At 32.4% G+C, this 15,751-nt stretch overlaps 1 protein-coding gene across 8 annotated transcripts in view; it reads left to right on the forward strand.

The window, feature by feature from the left end:
• The window catches only part of LOC128993315 (octopamine receptor beta-2R-like), a 273,858-nt gene extending 258,656 nt beyond the window's left edge, over nucleotides 1-15,202 (forward strand). For 7 of the 8 annotated variants that reach the window (XM_054417152.1, XM_054417161.1, XM_054417135.1 and 4 more), the window contains 4 exons: nucleotides 6,690-7,493; nucleotides 8,754-8,947; nucleotides 10,842-11,012; nucleotides 12,074-15,202. In XM_054417152.1, the coding sequence (XP_054273127.1) occupies nucleotides 6,876-7,493; nucleotides 8,754-8,947; nucleotides 10,842-11,012; nucleotides 12,074-12,389 (1,299 nt within the window). In that variant the 5' untranslated portion in view covers nucleotides 6,690-6,875 and the 3' untranslated portion in view covers nucleotides 12,390-15,202. The remainder of the gene's footprint in view (nucleotides 1-6,689; nucleotides 7,494-8,753; nucleotides 8,948-10,841; nucleotides 11,013-12,073) is intronic. The other variant, XM_054417196.1, reaches the window with a different exon arrangement.
• Nucleotides 15,203-15,751: the final 549 nt, after the last annotated feature.

The raw sequence follows: 15,751 nt of genomic DNA on the forward strand, positions 1-15,751 counted from the left end.
GGTAGAAAAAAATATAAAACACTTAAATATACTACTTTAAAAAAAAATAACTAGTAAAACACACTCCCACTGCACTTAATCAGCAATATCCCATATACTGTATGCTGCACTATCAGCTTTTATGTTAATTATTATATTAATAAAATATAATCTTAAAACAATATGATCCTTTACCTATTCTCCCTATTTCCTGATACACGTTAGGGTGGCAAAGTGTATGTTTGGGTGGACCGATGCTTCTGGGTGTCGAATGAGGTGACTCAAATCACGAAATACATCCAGTATTTTGTTTATCAATTACAATACTTTCCCAATTACATGTTGGATAAGGATTTTAACCATAACTTGACACCATTTAGTTTTAGTAAAAGGCCTATGTTAATTTTGATTCGCTAATGGTATTAGCCTAGTCGATGATTTTGATTTGATAAAGGATTGTCGACAAACCTTTTTGTCGTTTATGAGCAACGTGACTGTATTTTCAATATACGACAAAACCTTTTCATTTGAATTATCGATCGATTTGATTAGTCGAATAAATAAGTCATTCAAGAACAGCTTTATTGCAGAGACACTGCATTTGAAATAGTCCAATAATATTTTTAAAATTATTAATAGATTTGATTGGTCGACAAACTTTTTAATCGTTCAAGAGCAATGTGACTGCAAAGATTATATATTTAAAATATACTAATATTTTAATTCGAATAAGTTGATGTCAACTAATCGTTAAGTCTTTTAAGATAGACTTGCCTACAAGGATACAGAATTTAAAATAGTCGACTAATATTTTTTACTCGAATTATCGATGGATTTGATTATTTGACCAATTGTTTAATCGTGTCAAGCGCCATGTGACTGCAGAATTAACGTATTTAAAATGTTCGACTAATATCTTTCATTTGAATTAGTCGACGAATTTGAATGATCGACCAACCTTAGTCGTTCAAAGACAACATGACTGTAGAGATGTTTTTTTAAAAACATTTTTCGAGTATTTTTAATTCGAATTATCGATTTGATTATTTGACTAAAAGTCGTTCAATATAGACTTGCTTGCAGAGATACTAAATTAAAAATTGTCGACTAACATATTTCAGTGTTCGAAATAATCGATTGTTATTCGTCGGCTAAGAATCAACGTGTTTATTCGTTCAAGAGCAACGTAGCTAAAGAGATGCTCTATTTTAAATAGTCGACGAATATTTCCATTTGAATTATCGATAAATTTTATTATTCGACTAATCGTTTAATCGTTTCAAGAGCCATGTGACTGCAGATAAATTGCATTTAAAATATTCTACTAATGTTTTTCATTCGAATTAGTCGATTGGCTCGAATGTTCGACCAACATTATAGTCAAAGACAACATGACTGCAGAGATGCTTTTAAACACATTTTATGAATATTTTTCATTCGAATTATCGATTCGACTATTCGACTAATCGTTTAGTCGTTCAAGAACGACGAGACTGCAGGTACACAGTGGGTACCAGGTACGCGGGGGTTCCGGGTAGCGGCTCTATCGATTCTTGCAACTGGTATTAACTCTTGTCCTCCCACCAGTTTATTTTTACCTTTACCATTCCAATTTTCGCACCCTTTCTGCATTTATATCCTAGTCAAAATCCGTCGTGTTATATTTTTATGTACTTTTTTTGTTTATTACGGTAATCGAAGGGTTAAGGAAGATAGTTATTGAATTAGCATAAAATAATATAACATGTGTAAAGAGTATTACGTTTATTTATTCTTGTTTTATATGTTTGAAGATGTATATGATATAAATTTATGTGAATATTTTTTTAAAAATTTGTATGTATCTATTTAACACCCTGTATGCAATTAAGGATTTTATTTTTGTCCTAATTTTTTTTTTTTATTTGAAAGATTGATTTAGAATATTTTTTTAATAACTGTCTCCATGTAAATGGGAATATTGCTTGAGTTGTTTGATATTCCTGTAAGACCATTAATTTATAGTAAGGAAATTGTTTTAATGAAAAAGAATAATTATAAGTAAACAAATTTTATCACCAAACTATTCCATTACTGTTAGAAATATAATTAAATGTACCTATTACTCTTTTAAATTAGTATGTTTTTTGTATAAATGTTACATTGACATTTTCAACTATCAACATACATAGATTCTTTGTCAACATAGGAATTATATACAAAATCCTGTACTTCCCCATTAAGTCGTGATTTTCAATTTCTCCCTTCTAAATACATCCACTTCAAATACAATGAGATATGTGTACCTTTTTGGGCAGAGGGTGAAGTTAGTAACAAGTTAGAGGTGTAAAATATTGTGCATAAAATATATGCACACGGGCTGGACAGACGCCCCTACGTGTATAAGTTTAATACACATGGCAGCGAAAGTGTGTGTGTGGGGAGGAAACCAGGAGAAAATTAATAACTTTATATCATTTGGACATTGTAAAATTCGGAATATACAATATATAATTATCATTACAAATATGTTGAACTTAAATTATTATGGATTTAAGAATAATAATAAGGTAAAATAACCATTGATAAACTAATTTTATCTTAACATAAAAATTTTATTGTAATTAATCCACATATTTTACCATTTTCAAAAGCATCTTGAAATATGCAACGATTACTTAGCCAACAAACATGTATTGAAGTGTTCAAGTGAAAGAAATTGATATCTAATGTTTCGTCAAAGTACATTAAGTTTTAAAATGTACGGATGGAACTAACATGTTTATATTATTAAGAAAAAAGTTTTAATTTCCTTTAAATATACGTATATGAGAGTGGTAAGCATTGTACTAAGCGGGAAAACTCTTGACCTTTTCTATCTAGAACCAAACAATCAATATGTATATTTCACTGTCTCGGAACATTGAAAACATAAACAAGAACCAAGATGAGTTTTCCTAGTTTTAACCAACCGTAACTAGAATTTAAAATAAATTTTAATTTTATATTACTGCTATTGGATAATTCCCTAGCTTAAACATTCGAGAAGTTAAAGAAAATGTGTCAAACAAACTGTCAATCCATTATTTTGATTTTACATGTTCTACCATACGAGATTCAACATAGTAAAACAAACTTATAAGGGAAACCGGTATATTCATTTGTACTAAATAGGTGATTTTTATGTGCAATTAAATATTACGTACGGTACAGAATATTACTAAATACAGGTATACATGCAATATGTTTCGTTTAGATCCATTCAGTTACTGAAATTAACTCTCATTAATAGACAGATAGAATAATTATATACAAATAATTAACTGTTTGTCAAACGATTTGACACCTCTTCATGCATTGCAAATTATTAATATCCAACAAACAATTGATGAACCTATTATATATTTTATAGTAAACCACAATATCTCCAGTAAAACCGATTACATTAAAAACAACATTTTAAGGAAATGTTTCCACCGAAAGTAAAATTATATTTGAAAAATTCAACGTAAAACATCTAAGCTTTTCCTTTGCTCTTCCGTTATTTTAAATTGATAACTGAAACATCACACAAAACGTATGAAAACAGAAGAAAGATTGTCTAAAGCATTCCCTGCAAAACTCGTTTTTCACTGCAGAATTAAATCTTCTTCTGTCAGTTACGTAGTTTCAAAACAAGCCGCCTGGCGCGCTACATTCTCAAGTGTTGCTTTGACTGTCGTTCTTTTTATTTCATTCATTTTATCTTTTTTACTTTACGAAAAAATGTTCTGCTCGCAATGTAAAGGAATATATTCTTGAGAAAATAGTAGGTGTGTAAAATATTTTTCAGTATTCGTAGAATTTCTATATTAACTCCAATTAATATAGAAATTGTTCTAAATAAAACTATTGTAGATGCGATTCTTTGAATTGTAAAATATTTTATTAATAATCCTCTAACTGGTCATGCCGTATTTAAATTTACGTTTTTCTTTACAAGTATTAACGACGAACGATGGAACTACTGATTATTTCTCTAGGTAATGCCATAGATAAAACATACGATAAAATATACTCACTAAGTAGATTTGTCATCCTTATGGAACAGCTGAAGACAATTTCATGGTTAGTTCTTTACGTCCAACTGTAGAGGTTGTGTTTTGTTTACAATTTGTTTCTTGTTATTTCAATCATTTAAAACCTAATTTAACCAAATAAAACGATATAATCATAAACAATAACCGGTCTCCTAGTACCAAACAGTAAAGCACAAGTCATGAAAATAACCCTAAAATAATAGAAACAACATTTGTTCTACCCCAGCAATCAGTGTGGACGTACATGAACTACACAAGAAAAACAAGCTTTAAAATTTACAACGGGATGAGGAGTCCATTAGGGCCTATAGTAATGCTTACCTAGTGTCCTAGACTTCAGTAAGAGGGACTGGGGTTCAAATCCAACAGAGCCAACACTCTAGTTTAAGTGAATAAATGTGTAAAAGTAATGAAAGAGGTGCAAATGTGCGTTTATATAACTATTTGTACGGGTCTTTTGCAGAAAAGTTTAGTTAAAATTCCAAAATCTAATAAACCGGATGATTCAATGCTAATTTTGCAAGAGAGTTAGATTTTGGTATTTAAAAAGGACTAATAACTCAGTAACAATATATATTTATTTTTTCGTTTAAATAATTTACTTTAAAGATATATTTAGTTTTATTTAAGAGTTATTTGGCAACATAAACTTAAAAAAATTTAAATTATAACTATGAATAATCTTAAAACAACTAAATACCTTTAGGGGATTTTATCTTAATCACACCTACAATATTCAGGAATCAATCTAGAGCTGAAAATTATAGGATCGTTGCGTAACCAATTCTCGGAAGATAGAAGGTTCGGTTGAATAGATGTCGAAGTGGAAGTTAAGGGCACCATCCTATAATAGGCTTTAAGGACAATGGTTCGGATAAAGGGCAAAGTTAGTGGGCATTACCGTAACCACGCCCGCTCGGACCTTTTGTATCATAATGGCACTCAAACTGTGTTTCTTCGTGAGAAAAGCTTGTTTCATTCGTTGACCCACCCATGCTATATATTGTCATGTATAGAATTGCTGGTATTAGAAATCGAATAATATTTTCGGAAGATATATTTTTTTAACCCAAACGTCCCCCCCACCCCAATTTTCCTAGGCCAAATTTGGATAAAAGCTATTTGTGATCGGCAATATTTGAACCCAAGACTTTAGGGACCAAGTTGCCTTACTCTATCACTAGGCCAGTTCGCCATCATAAAAAATTTGAGAACTAGTTCAAGTATCGAAGAAAATTAGCCTTTTAATGAGTTTCTAGCTTGCAATCTGTTGTCAGACTCTTTTAAGTAGTAAAATAGCGAATTGAAATGTATTTAAAGATGTTTTAAAAGTGTCTCGCAAGACCAGTCAACTTTTAATTCGAAACGATTTGTCGGTCAAGTTCCATACGTTTAGATTCGATAAACAACTATGTGCAGCATCAAATAACTGACGAACTAAACAAACTAAAAACTGGCTAACGATGTTAACGAAGCTACAACTTGAATAAAACCTTGATCATATATTATCCTACGTTTCTTTGTTAACGGTTGCCATTTTGTATAAAGAGTATTGATTCAAAGTTGAAAGAAGGGGGAAAATACATTTAATTCATTTTCAGTTACAAATTTATTTTTTATTGAAATATTTACTGGTTGGAAAGGTTAAATTCTGATGAATAACTGATTTCTTTTAGTTCAATGCTTAGTAATATACAAACAAGTGTAACTAATAACGACATAATATAACATTATTAGTTGGATAAATTATAGTAGTAATTGACAAGATAATTAGTATATTTCATCACTAGGGTCTAAAAATACTCTTTTTGACCCGAGGTCACGTTTTAGGAAGAATGAGCAAAAAGACACTTTTTGCCCGTGTGGTGAACCATATTTTTCGTCATATTGCATTATTAACTAACAAACTAAGCTGAAAAACGAAATAAATGTTGTGTAAATATAACCTCTCAAAACGACTTCCAGCTTTTTTTTTCAATTCTGCTACAATAATAAGTTGTTGTTTAGTAAGTGATTTAATCATTTCGTCTATCACGATTGTATTACAATACATTATACCCTCTATATGTCGAGCAATCGTCAACAATAGGCTAAAATCTTACTTAATAAATCAATCGATAAATCATTTCGATCAATACGATTGCCACAATCGAAATTTACAACTGTTTACATCAGCTGATTTTTAATCCTTAGAGAGTAAAAATTCTACTTTACATCCGCAACAGCCGTTTTTAATGCAGTACATTATGACAAAAATTTTATTTTTTATTTTTTTATTTTTTATCTATTCAAACATTAAGGCTGTTTCAATAAAACCGTTAGAAATTATATAAGAGGGTGAGTGAATCGGCTACGAAGAAATATTATTTCTGCAATGTTAGGATTCTACTAGCTTTTTTGGCTTGAACCATCGACATCTGACTCATCAGCCTAAACTTACTAGACTAATGAAGTTACATTATTGGTTTTAAGTGGTGTTCATTTTGAAAGTGCAACATGTTAGCAGCCAAGATCTAAAACCAGTTACATGCAAACAGTTGTTTTAATATTAAATATTCAAGGTAATTTTATTATTTAAGAGTTGATAATTGATTGTACACCAATTTGTTTATTCTTAACAAACTTATACAGCTTGATCTTTGTATGTTCCAGATCAGAGGAGTCGGAGCACTGTGACATCAACATATCGTTCATCCAACCATATCTTCAAAGTCCCCCTTGATTTCAAATTTTATAAATGTTCGCGAGTGAAAATGGAAATCAACATCAAGCGTTGTGTTAAACCCAAACCCATGAGGCCCTCGACGTGTTGACGAAACCGAAGACAAAGGTGCAGGAATGGAATCGAGAACGGACAGTGAAACTTACATGTTTTCCTCGAACTTAGTTTCAACGGCCATCTCCCCTAATCTGTCCATAGGCAACTCGAGTTTTGTGAACGCAACGTTAACAGAAGTTGAGCCAGAATGGACAGACGTGTTGCTCTTTGTGTTCAAAGCGTTTGTGATGGGGATGATCATCATCGGGGCGATCTTCGGGAACCTTCTGGTGATCGTGAGTGTCATGAGGCATCGGAAATTAAGGATAATCACCAACTACTTCGTGGTGTCTCTAGCGTTTGCGGACATCCTTGTAGCCATAGCTGTAATGACATTCAACGCGAGTCTTCAACTCACCGGTCACTGGATGTTTTCGCAGTTTATGTGCGATGTTTGGAACTCTCTCGATGTGTATTTCTCCACTGCCTCCATTCTCCATTTGTGCTGCATCAGTGTAGACCGCTACTACGCCATCGTGAAGCCACTCAAGTATCCCATCAACATGACTAAGAGAGTGGTGGCTTTTATGTTGATCAACACGTGGTTGGCCCCTGCTGTGATTTCCTTTCCACCCATCTTCTGCGGTTGGTACACCACCAAGGATCACCAGATTAGGCCGAACGAGTGCGACTTTGAGGTACAGTAGACATAATGTTAAATTAGGCATTTGGTACTTTCGTATCATACAGACCACACCTAATAATTATAACCTAACCTGGCCCATCCCAACCCAACCTAACCTAACCCAACCCAACCCAACCCAAACTAACCTAACCTAAGGGTGGACAATGTTTTAGGTTAGGTTAGCTTATTAAGATTTTGTTTTAAGCTAATTAATTAAACTATTATTTGGAAGTCAATTTAATGGTTTGGTTGGTATAATACAAAAATACCAAGCATTTGAAGGAAGTATTAGAACCAGAAGGTTTTGTTGAAAGTAATCAAATTTCTATGAAAAAAATAGGAAAATCGGCCAGTAGTTTTTTTTTTACAACTCAAAATGATTTACCAATTTTGTTTAGAAACTTAACAAGCTGTTGAAAAATCACCATACTTTGCAGAAAGTTGTCAATTTGTATGACTAATTACTCATAAGCAGCGATTAGGTGCATTGGTTAGTCCAATGAAACATGTCAAATTTATTGTTTTACAACGTAATGGAAGAAGAATCCTACGTTTAACCTCGGTCGTTTAAGATTCCTTGTGTTGTAAAATCAGTACATTAAATAGATAGGTTCTACAATAAGTTTTAAATGAAAAAACCTAAATCAGAGAACCCTAGAACTATGGCTAGTGTGATAAAGTTACATTATCAGAATCAGATTCATCATTCCAAGTTCATAAAAATATTATCATTTTGCTGTTGCATCAACAACAAAGATAACTAACAATTTTATTTTAAGCATTTTTCATCCATTGTATGAAAAAGGTAAGTTACTTAGGTCAGTATAAAATTACTTCTAAAGACTTGAGTAATTTTAAAATATACTTTGATCAAACACACTCCCTGCAATTTCAAAATCTGTAGTGAAAAGGAGTTCTTTTTATAAGATTTCGTTATGTATTCAAAATATTAGTCTACTACATCACACAATTCTTGCACAAACTTGATTAACTGTTTTTTGAGCATATAGATGTGATATCGGCCACTATTCACTTATAATCAAAACAATTTTCCTTTTGAAAACTATGTATGACCTTTTTAGGCTTACCACCTAAATTAGAGAGGACATAATATAAGGGATGATATGAAGGAATGTAAGAAACAAGTGTTACTATTAAAAGCCTACCTAACAGTGAATCAAGGTGGGCAAAGAATTAAATATAAAATAATGAGATAAATATGCATTACTATTCATATATACTTTTGAATGCATTTCCCTCCAAATGTTCGCAGGTGAATCCGTGGTATGCGCTGTTTTCTTCCTCAGTGTCCTTCTGGATCCCCTGCACCATCATGATCTTCACCTACCTCGCCATCTTCAAGGAGGCCAACAGACAAGAGAAACAGATCCACTCCCGCCTTGGCAACCCTGCGTTGCTGCAGCACAACGGGGAAGTCTTGAGCTCCAGGTCAGCCAGAAGTTCAAGGTCATGCTCACTCCCTACACTCTTTTTCTTCTACACTATACTTCCAAGGTTATTTAGGTGAATTGGTGGCTTTGGTAGGTCGCTCAGGCTGCGCGTCAAAAATTGAGATTTACATAGTAATTGCAGGGGTTTTTTGTCCTTGGGTAACCACTACACTTTTAGCACAGCTCATTCAGTACCCGTTCACTGGTCTCACTTGATGAACCCTAAGAACAAACGAAACCTGAAGGCCCAAACAAGCAGATTCAAGTTAAAAGAAACATAACCTCTTACCACTTAAAGCATACAGTGTTTACCATTAACTGACGGTCACGTGTTAAAATTATGGAAAACGTGCTAGTGAAGTAGTGTGTTTATTTAGCTTCAAAAAATTAAATTCTTATGATATTAGTATAATAGCTTTCTCATAATACTAGTGATTTTTCTAGAAGAATCTGTTAAACTTACTGGGATGAGAACATTTTCATTGCAAACCAAATGAGAAGTTTACATGTTGAAAGAGTAACCGATCTTTTTGGGAACAATTGCTAAGAACTAAATAGCTCACTTATCCCTCACTCTTATCCCTGGCAATCCAATAAAATACTTATATCTTTTTACATTATACAATTTCTTCTTACCTTACCAGCAAATGTAACCATAAAACAGCATGAAATTTTGTATTAACTCTGCATGATTAAAATTATTATTGCCATCTTGTCCACATGCCCTCTTGATATTAATTATTTTTTCGGAATTTAAACTTGGTAAAGTACAATAAATAATTACTAAGGTTGATATAGAGATTAACATCATAATACATACTATATAGGTTGTTAATTGCTACCTTAGCTTGTAGGCTCTGGCTTATAAAAAATTATATAAAAAATACCATCAGAATACTATTTATAATTAACTCAGATATAAAAGATGTTTATCTACACTTTGCTACTGCTTACATCAATGTTATGTATAGTAGTGTGCTCCTTAAACTAACTGAAATTTAAACAAGCTTTGCCAGACAGTTATTTTTAATGCCTATGGTAAAAGCCCCATGAAGAGCAATTTTCAAGAACGTAAGGTATACATTTATAGCGTTTCAACAAGAACCATTGCAATCAGAGAGACTTAGTTTTATAACAACCTTCCATTAAACATTAAATCAAACTCGTTCAACAGAACTAATCATTGTAATCAGAGAGTCTTAGTTGTATGACAACCTTCCATTAAACATTAAATCAAACTCGTTCAACAGAACTAATCATTGTAATCAGAGAGACTTAGTTTTATAACAACCTTCCATTAAACATTAAATCAAACTCGTTCAACAGAACTAACCATTGCAATCAGAGAGACTTAGTTTTATGACAACCTTCCATTAAACATTAAATCAAACTCGTTCAACAGAACTAATCATTGTAATCAGAGAGACTTAGTTTTATGACAACCTTCCATTAAACATTGAATCAAACTCGTTCAACAGAACTAATCATTGTAATCAGAGAGACTTAGTTTTATGACAACCTTCCATTAAACATTAAATCAACCTCGTTCAACAGAACTAATCATTGTAATCAGAGAGTCTTAACTTGATGACAACCTTCCATTAAACATTAAATCAAACTCGTTCAACAGAACTAATCATTGTAATCAGAGAGACTTAGTTTTATGACAACCTTCCATTAAACATTAAATCAAACTCATTCAACAGAACTAATCATTGTAATCAGAGAGTCTTAACTTTATGACAACCCTCTATTACGTATTATATCAAACTCTTTTAGATCCCATCACAATGAATCACTTTAGGTAGGAACCTCAACAACCTGGAAACCAAGTTTTATTTATCCATTATCAAGAGTCTATTTAACTAACTATTTTGATTGTTCTGGCCTAACTGTTCTTATCATTTCAGTGGTGGCTCCAGTAAGACACTAACTCTGCACGAGGTGGGTCCTATGCACGCACAGTCGACGCCTACCAAAGATCGGAACATCATCAAGATGAAGCGAGAACACAAGGCTGCACGCACTTTGGGAATCATCATGGGCACCTTTATACTCTGCTGGCTGCCGTTCTTTTCATGGTAAACACTTTATTAGATTAAAATAGATATATTGTAAATATATATTTATCTAAGTGTTACACGGGTTGTTTTGAATAAAATAAATCAATAAATGCTGAAAATAGTTCTGTACGTATACTTGAAGGACTCGTTTTTGAGCAACAAATTCATCAATTAATTTAAACATCCTTAGATTGTACAAAAAATAAATAAACAGCAAGAATAAACTTTCTTATTGGAAAAATAATCAATTAATCAATTTAGATTTTATTCATTCTTCGAATGTAGGTTTAGGTGCATTTTGATATGTGTTTATTTACTTGACACGAAATTGTTTTAGTAGTATTTAAATCTATGATCAGGGTGAGTGGTATGATTGAAATTGCCACGATTACTGGATAATGTGGCAACGTAGTTCCAAGTGAATGTATTATTTTGTATTTATTTGTTTTGAAGGAATAAACTCATTATTTCAATTGTTTCGTATTTATGTACCTGGCCTACACGAAAACAGCAACCAGTAGTTCAAACTCACTACGCGTTTAAAGTATTGTAGATGTAAGTTTTAAACCCATCAGTTCAAGTCACATTATGAGATTGACAAGTTTGCTAATTTAAATTCACATAAACCAAATAACATTAGATATTTATTGACATGAATGTAAGCTGACCTCAAATAAATATTTTCAATATATATCGAAACATATCAGTTACTGGTAGGATTAGATTTTTTTCATTACCGAATAGTTAGTTAAGTTGCGAGTAGAGCTTTTGAAATTTAAAGTGTAATGTTACCCATCGATCTCTATGCTTTTACCCAATTCGAGAGTACCACCTTCACGTTTCTTACTAGGTATTTTATAAGTCATCTTATTGGTACCACTATAAATGGACGGGGAAGAGGAAAAATGATATTTTGGGTGATAAAGGCATATTTTTTTAATATTCATTAGCACAACAGTAGGGTTTGTGTACAACATCCTCGTTTTCAACCTGAAAATAATTTAAAAAAATTTAAATTGACCCTAAACCCTGTCCTTTTCTTGGCCCTTTGTATCAAACTTAATCTAAATCATGTGCAGGTACGTTACACACACCGTGTTCGGCGTGCAGTACCCAGACGTCGTGGTGATCACGGTGTTCTGGGTAGGCTACTTCAACTCCACCCTCAACCCCCTCATCTACGCCTACTTCAACCGGGAGTTCAGAGAGGCGTTCCGGAACACCCTGCAGTGCGCGTTCTGCAGCCTCTGCAGGAGGCCACCTAGCGACCTGGACGCCTTGGACATGCGGAGGCCGAGTCTTCGGTACGACGACCGCACTCGGAGCGTCTACTCGGAGACCTACCTGAAGCACATCGACCGAAGGCGCTCGTCCGAACTGGGCTCGTCACTGTGATACGAGCAGAGGGTGTAGCAGTGTGACGTAGCGATAGTGATAGATAACGCTTAGGAATAACGCTTACGGTACTCTGCGGCTAATAGTGTATTTTGTATTTGTGGAGAAAGGACTTAATTGGTGCTATACCGCAATACGTTTTGATGTTTCGTTTTCTTGTTCAATTTCGATTATTTTTTGTGGAATGTATTTTAAAGTTAAAATTAAACAGCCAAGTATTAGTGAAATATAAGTTACAGATCAGTTTTTACAACTTCAAATAGTCCACTGGAATTTATAAGATACAAAATTTGCAAAATTCCTTATGCTGTGATACACTTTACTTTTAAATATTTCAAAGGGGTTTTACACACTGTTTGCATCAAATTCAGTGACATTTTTGCTAACCTTGGATGGAAAAATATCGTATCCTCAAGGAAAAAAGTCCTCAGGTAAAACAATGGTCTCTAAAACAATAAATAAATCAAATTGATGCTACAAAGAGTTTAACTCATCAGAAAACTAACATACAGTTGTTCTCATTGCAAAGAAATGAGGTAGGCCTACATCAGATTGAAACAATCTACAGATCATGTAACTAATATTAACCACTATCCTAATTGGAACCCGTTCAGAAAATCTGGGTTATTAATTTCAATATTCAAACGGGATTCGTCAATGTGTCTTATTATTCGGTTGCCTTCTGTTATCTTAGTTTCAGCTGCATTATTATTTATTCTTTGCAAATTAGCCGCAGAGGACTGACTTTAACCTAACTTTAACCTGATTTGGGCGAGTTTTTAGTCTTTGCGAACAAATTGTGGTATGAGTTATTATTTGTATATACTGTAAGACTTATAGTTATATTTTTGCCCATGGAAAGCAATAAGTATTTTTTATAGATAGATAGTATTACTTTGAATATTTATTGTAAATATATCAACACGAATCTAAAAAATGTTCACTAATTAACTCACGGGTCTATAGTTTTTTATATACTTTAAACAAATTGTACATAACTACTGTAGTTTTGTAATATATGGAGTATATTTTATATTTGTCTGCATTTAAGTAAACTTTCAATATTACCGAAAGTACTGTAACTACTTAAATACTACGGATTAGTTACGCTTAAGATTTCTTATTTGACAAACACACAACAGGATTACTTTATTTATTGAAGCGGTACTTAGCGCAAAACTTTCAAACATAAACCTGTCTGTATCCGTATATGCAATATTTTTTTGTTTCTTCTCAAAACATATATTCCCAATTGGTATATCGTATGTACATACCAATAGAACATATGTCGAGATTTGACGTGCATATATGTCGTGATGTACTGTAGCTGTAAGTATACTTATAGTCCTGTGTATAACAAAGGGATCTATCTATTATGGACGTTGAATCGTACACCATTTCAATGTTGTATTCGATGTATCGATGGTAAACCATGGTCCAACCATAAGTCGGTGTGTTAAAGAATTTTGTATTTTTGTATCGTAAAATTATTTGTTAAAAAGTAAGCAATAAGATTTTGTGATTGGATTTTAAGAGTGGTAAATATTTTGGATATTGTTTTTCGTTGTAAAATACTCTATGACCCTTTTACAAATCCAGAAAAAAACATTTCTAGAACTATGAATTTTGTAAATATAAGTTTTTTGAGATTACTAATTTCATAATTACGAAATAATTGTCATTTAATAGCTTACAATATCGTTCCCGAAAAACATATTAACGCACCGACAAATTATTTTGACAATCTCTCTTTATACTCTCAAGTATAAAGTCATATACTTGACTAGAAACTCAACGAATTTAACATGAAAGGTGTTCTACTAAATATTTCTGACCCAAAGTTATAATAATTGGTACGATATGGTTGATTTTTGGTACTCGTATAGTGATTTTCTATGAGATAATATTTTTACTTCATTTCGTTATGTATGTTCAAGAATTAAAGCAATACTTAAAAAACAGTTCCTTGCACCAAGTTGGTCAAAATTATACCAGTTTATACACGATTTATATTATAAGAAATTATAATCTGTATAATATAATTACCTACTCATGGAATTAATATAAAACAAATTTAAATTATAAGAAACACGCGTTATAAACTTGTTAAAAAGATCGTTAAAAAATACGATTTCCTGAGTGAGTTATGGAATTTATTAAGAACTATCTGCATATAAAATAAAATGTTTAAACTAAAGTTGGTAACATAACTTTAATTTTGTCATAACAGAACTGTATAGGCCCTGATTATATCGGTTCACATTGAAACAGATCTAGACCTATAGCAGTGCTACCGTTGGCATAAATTCTGGCGTCCACCGCTAGGAGCGCCATGTAGTTCCGTAGTGCATGCAGTCTAACTACCCGACGCTCCTAGTGGTGTACGCCAGAACCTACGCTAACCACAGCACTGCTGTTGGTCTATATTTTTAATTTTATTTGTCTATGCTTTCAATCAACGAAACCGACACAGTAGTAAATTAGTTTAGAATTCCATTCTGTTCGAATATTATTCAACATTATACGGGGAAAAGCACAAATTATTGTACATAGTTTTGTAGCATTTGTAAATTTACGCGTGTCATTTTATGTGTAGTGAATTAGTAGGCTGAATTAAATGTGTACCTACCCAACTATTTGTGAGAGTTTGTAATATAGGAGAATTGTACGTGATGAAGTAGGTCTAACAAATGTTGATATTATTTTTACTAATGCCAGAGTCTTCTATTTGTATATATCGCGCGATTGGAGCTACCTGCAGGACGTAGAGAAATATAAACTGTATAAATCTGAAAATAAATATTTAAATATTGTGAAGAGTGTTTTTCTTCTGGTTTTCCCAGAACCAACTGAGTGAAATTTATGGAAATGTGAAGTAAGTAATTTTTTTCTCCTTACTAAAAGGAATAGTTATATTTTTTGAATAATAAAAAATGTGTTAAACTTAAATTAAATTAAATAAAAAATTCTTCATTTATCAATGTTAAGTTAGAGCCACATGGCATGTTCTAGCTTGACTAGCATATTATGAAGGAATAAAATTACAAAGGAATAACGTAATTTAATATGCATCTGAATAATTAAAAAATATAAAAAACGTTTTATAAAAAAATAATTGAAAACTGCAACAATATACACTAGTTATGATTTTATACGATATTGTAAATAAATATTTTATTGGGATAGATTATTTATTATTGGAAAAAAATACAGCAAGGTGTGAAATAAAACAAAAAAGAGTGTTGTTGGAAGGACGTAGGTCAAAAGCTGTGAGAGCCTTTTGGTAATCTCATTTGTAAAATGTCAACTGGTGACATAAGCATGACATTCTTTTATCAGACCTCCAGGGGAATTTGGATACC

The sequence above is a fragment of the Macrosteles quadrilineatus genome, unplaced genomic scaffold (assembly GCF_028750875.1).
Source record: "Macrosteles quadrilineatus isolate MER2022 unplaced genomic scaffold, UCM_ALF_1.0 Scaffold_1__1_contigs__length_201487025, whole genome shotgun sequence".
Taxonomy (NCBI): Eukaryota; Metazoa; Arthropoda; class Insecta; order Hemiptera; family Cicadellidae; genus Macrosteles; species Macrosteles quadrilineatus.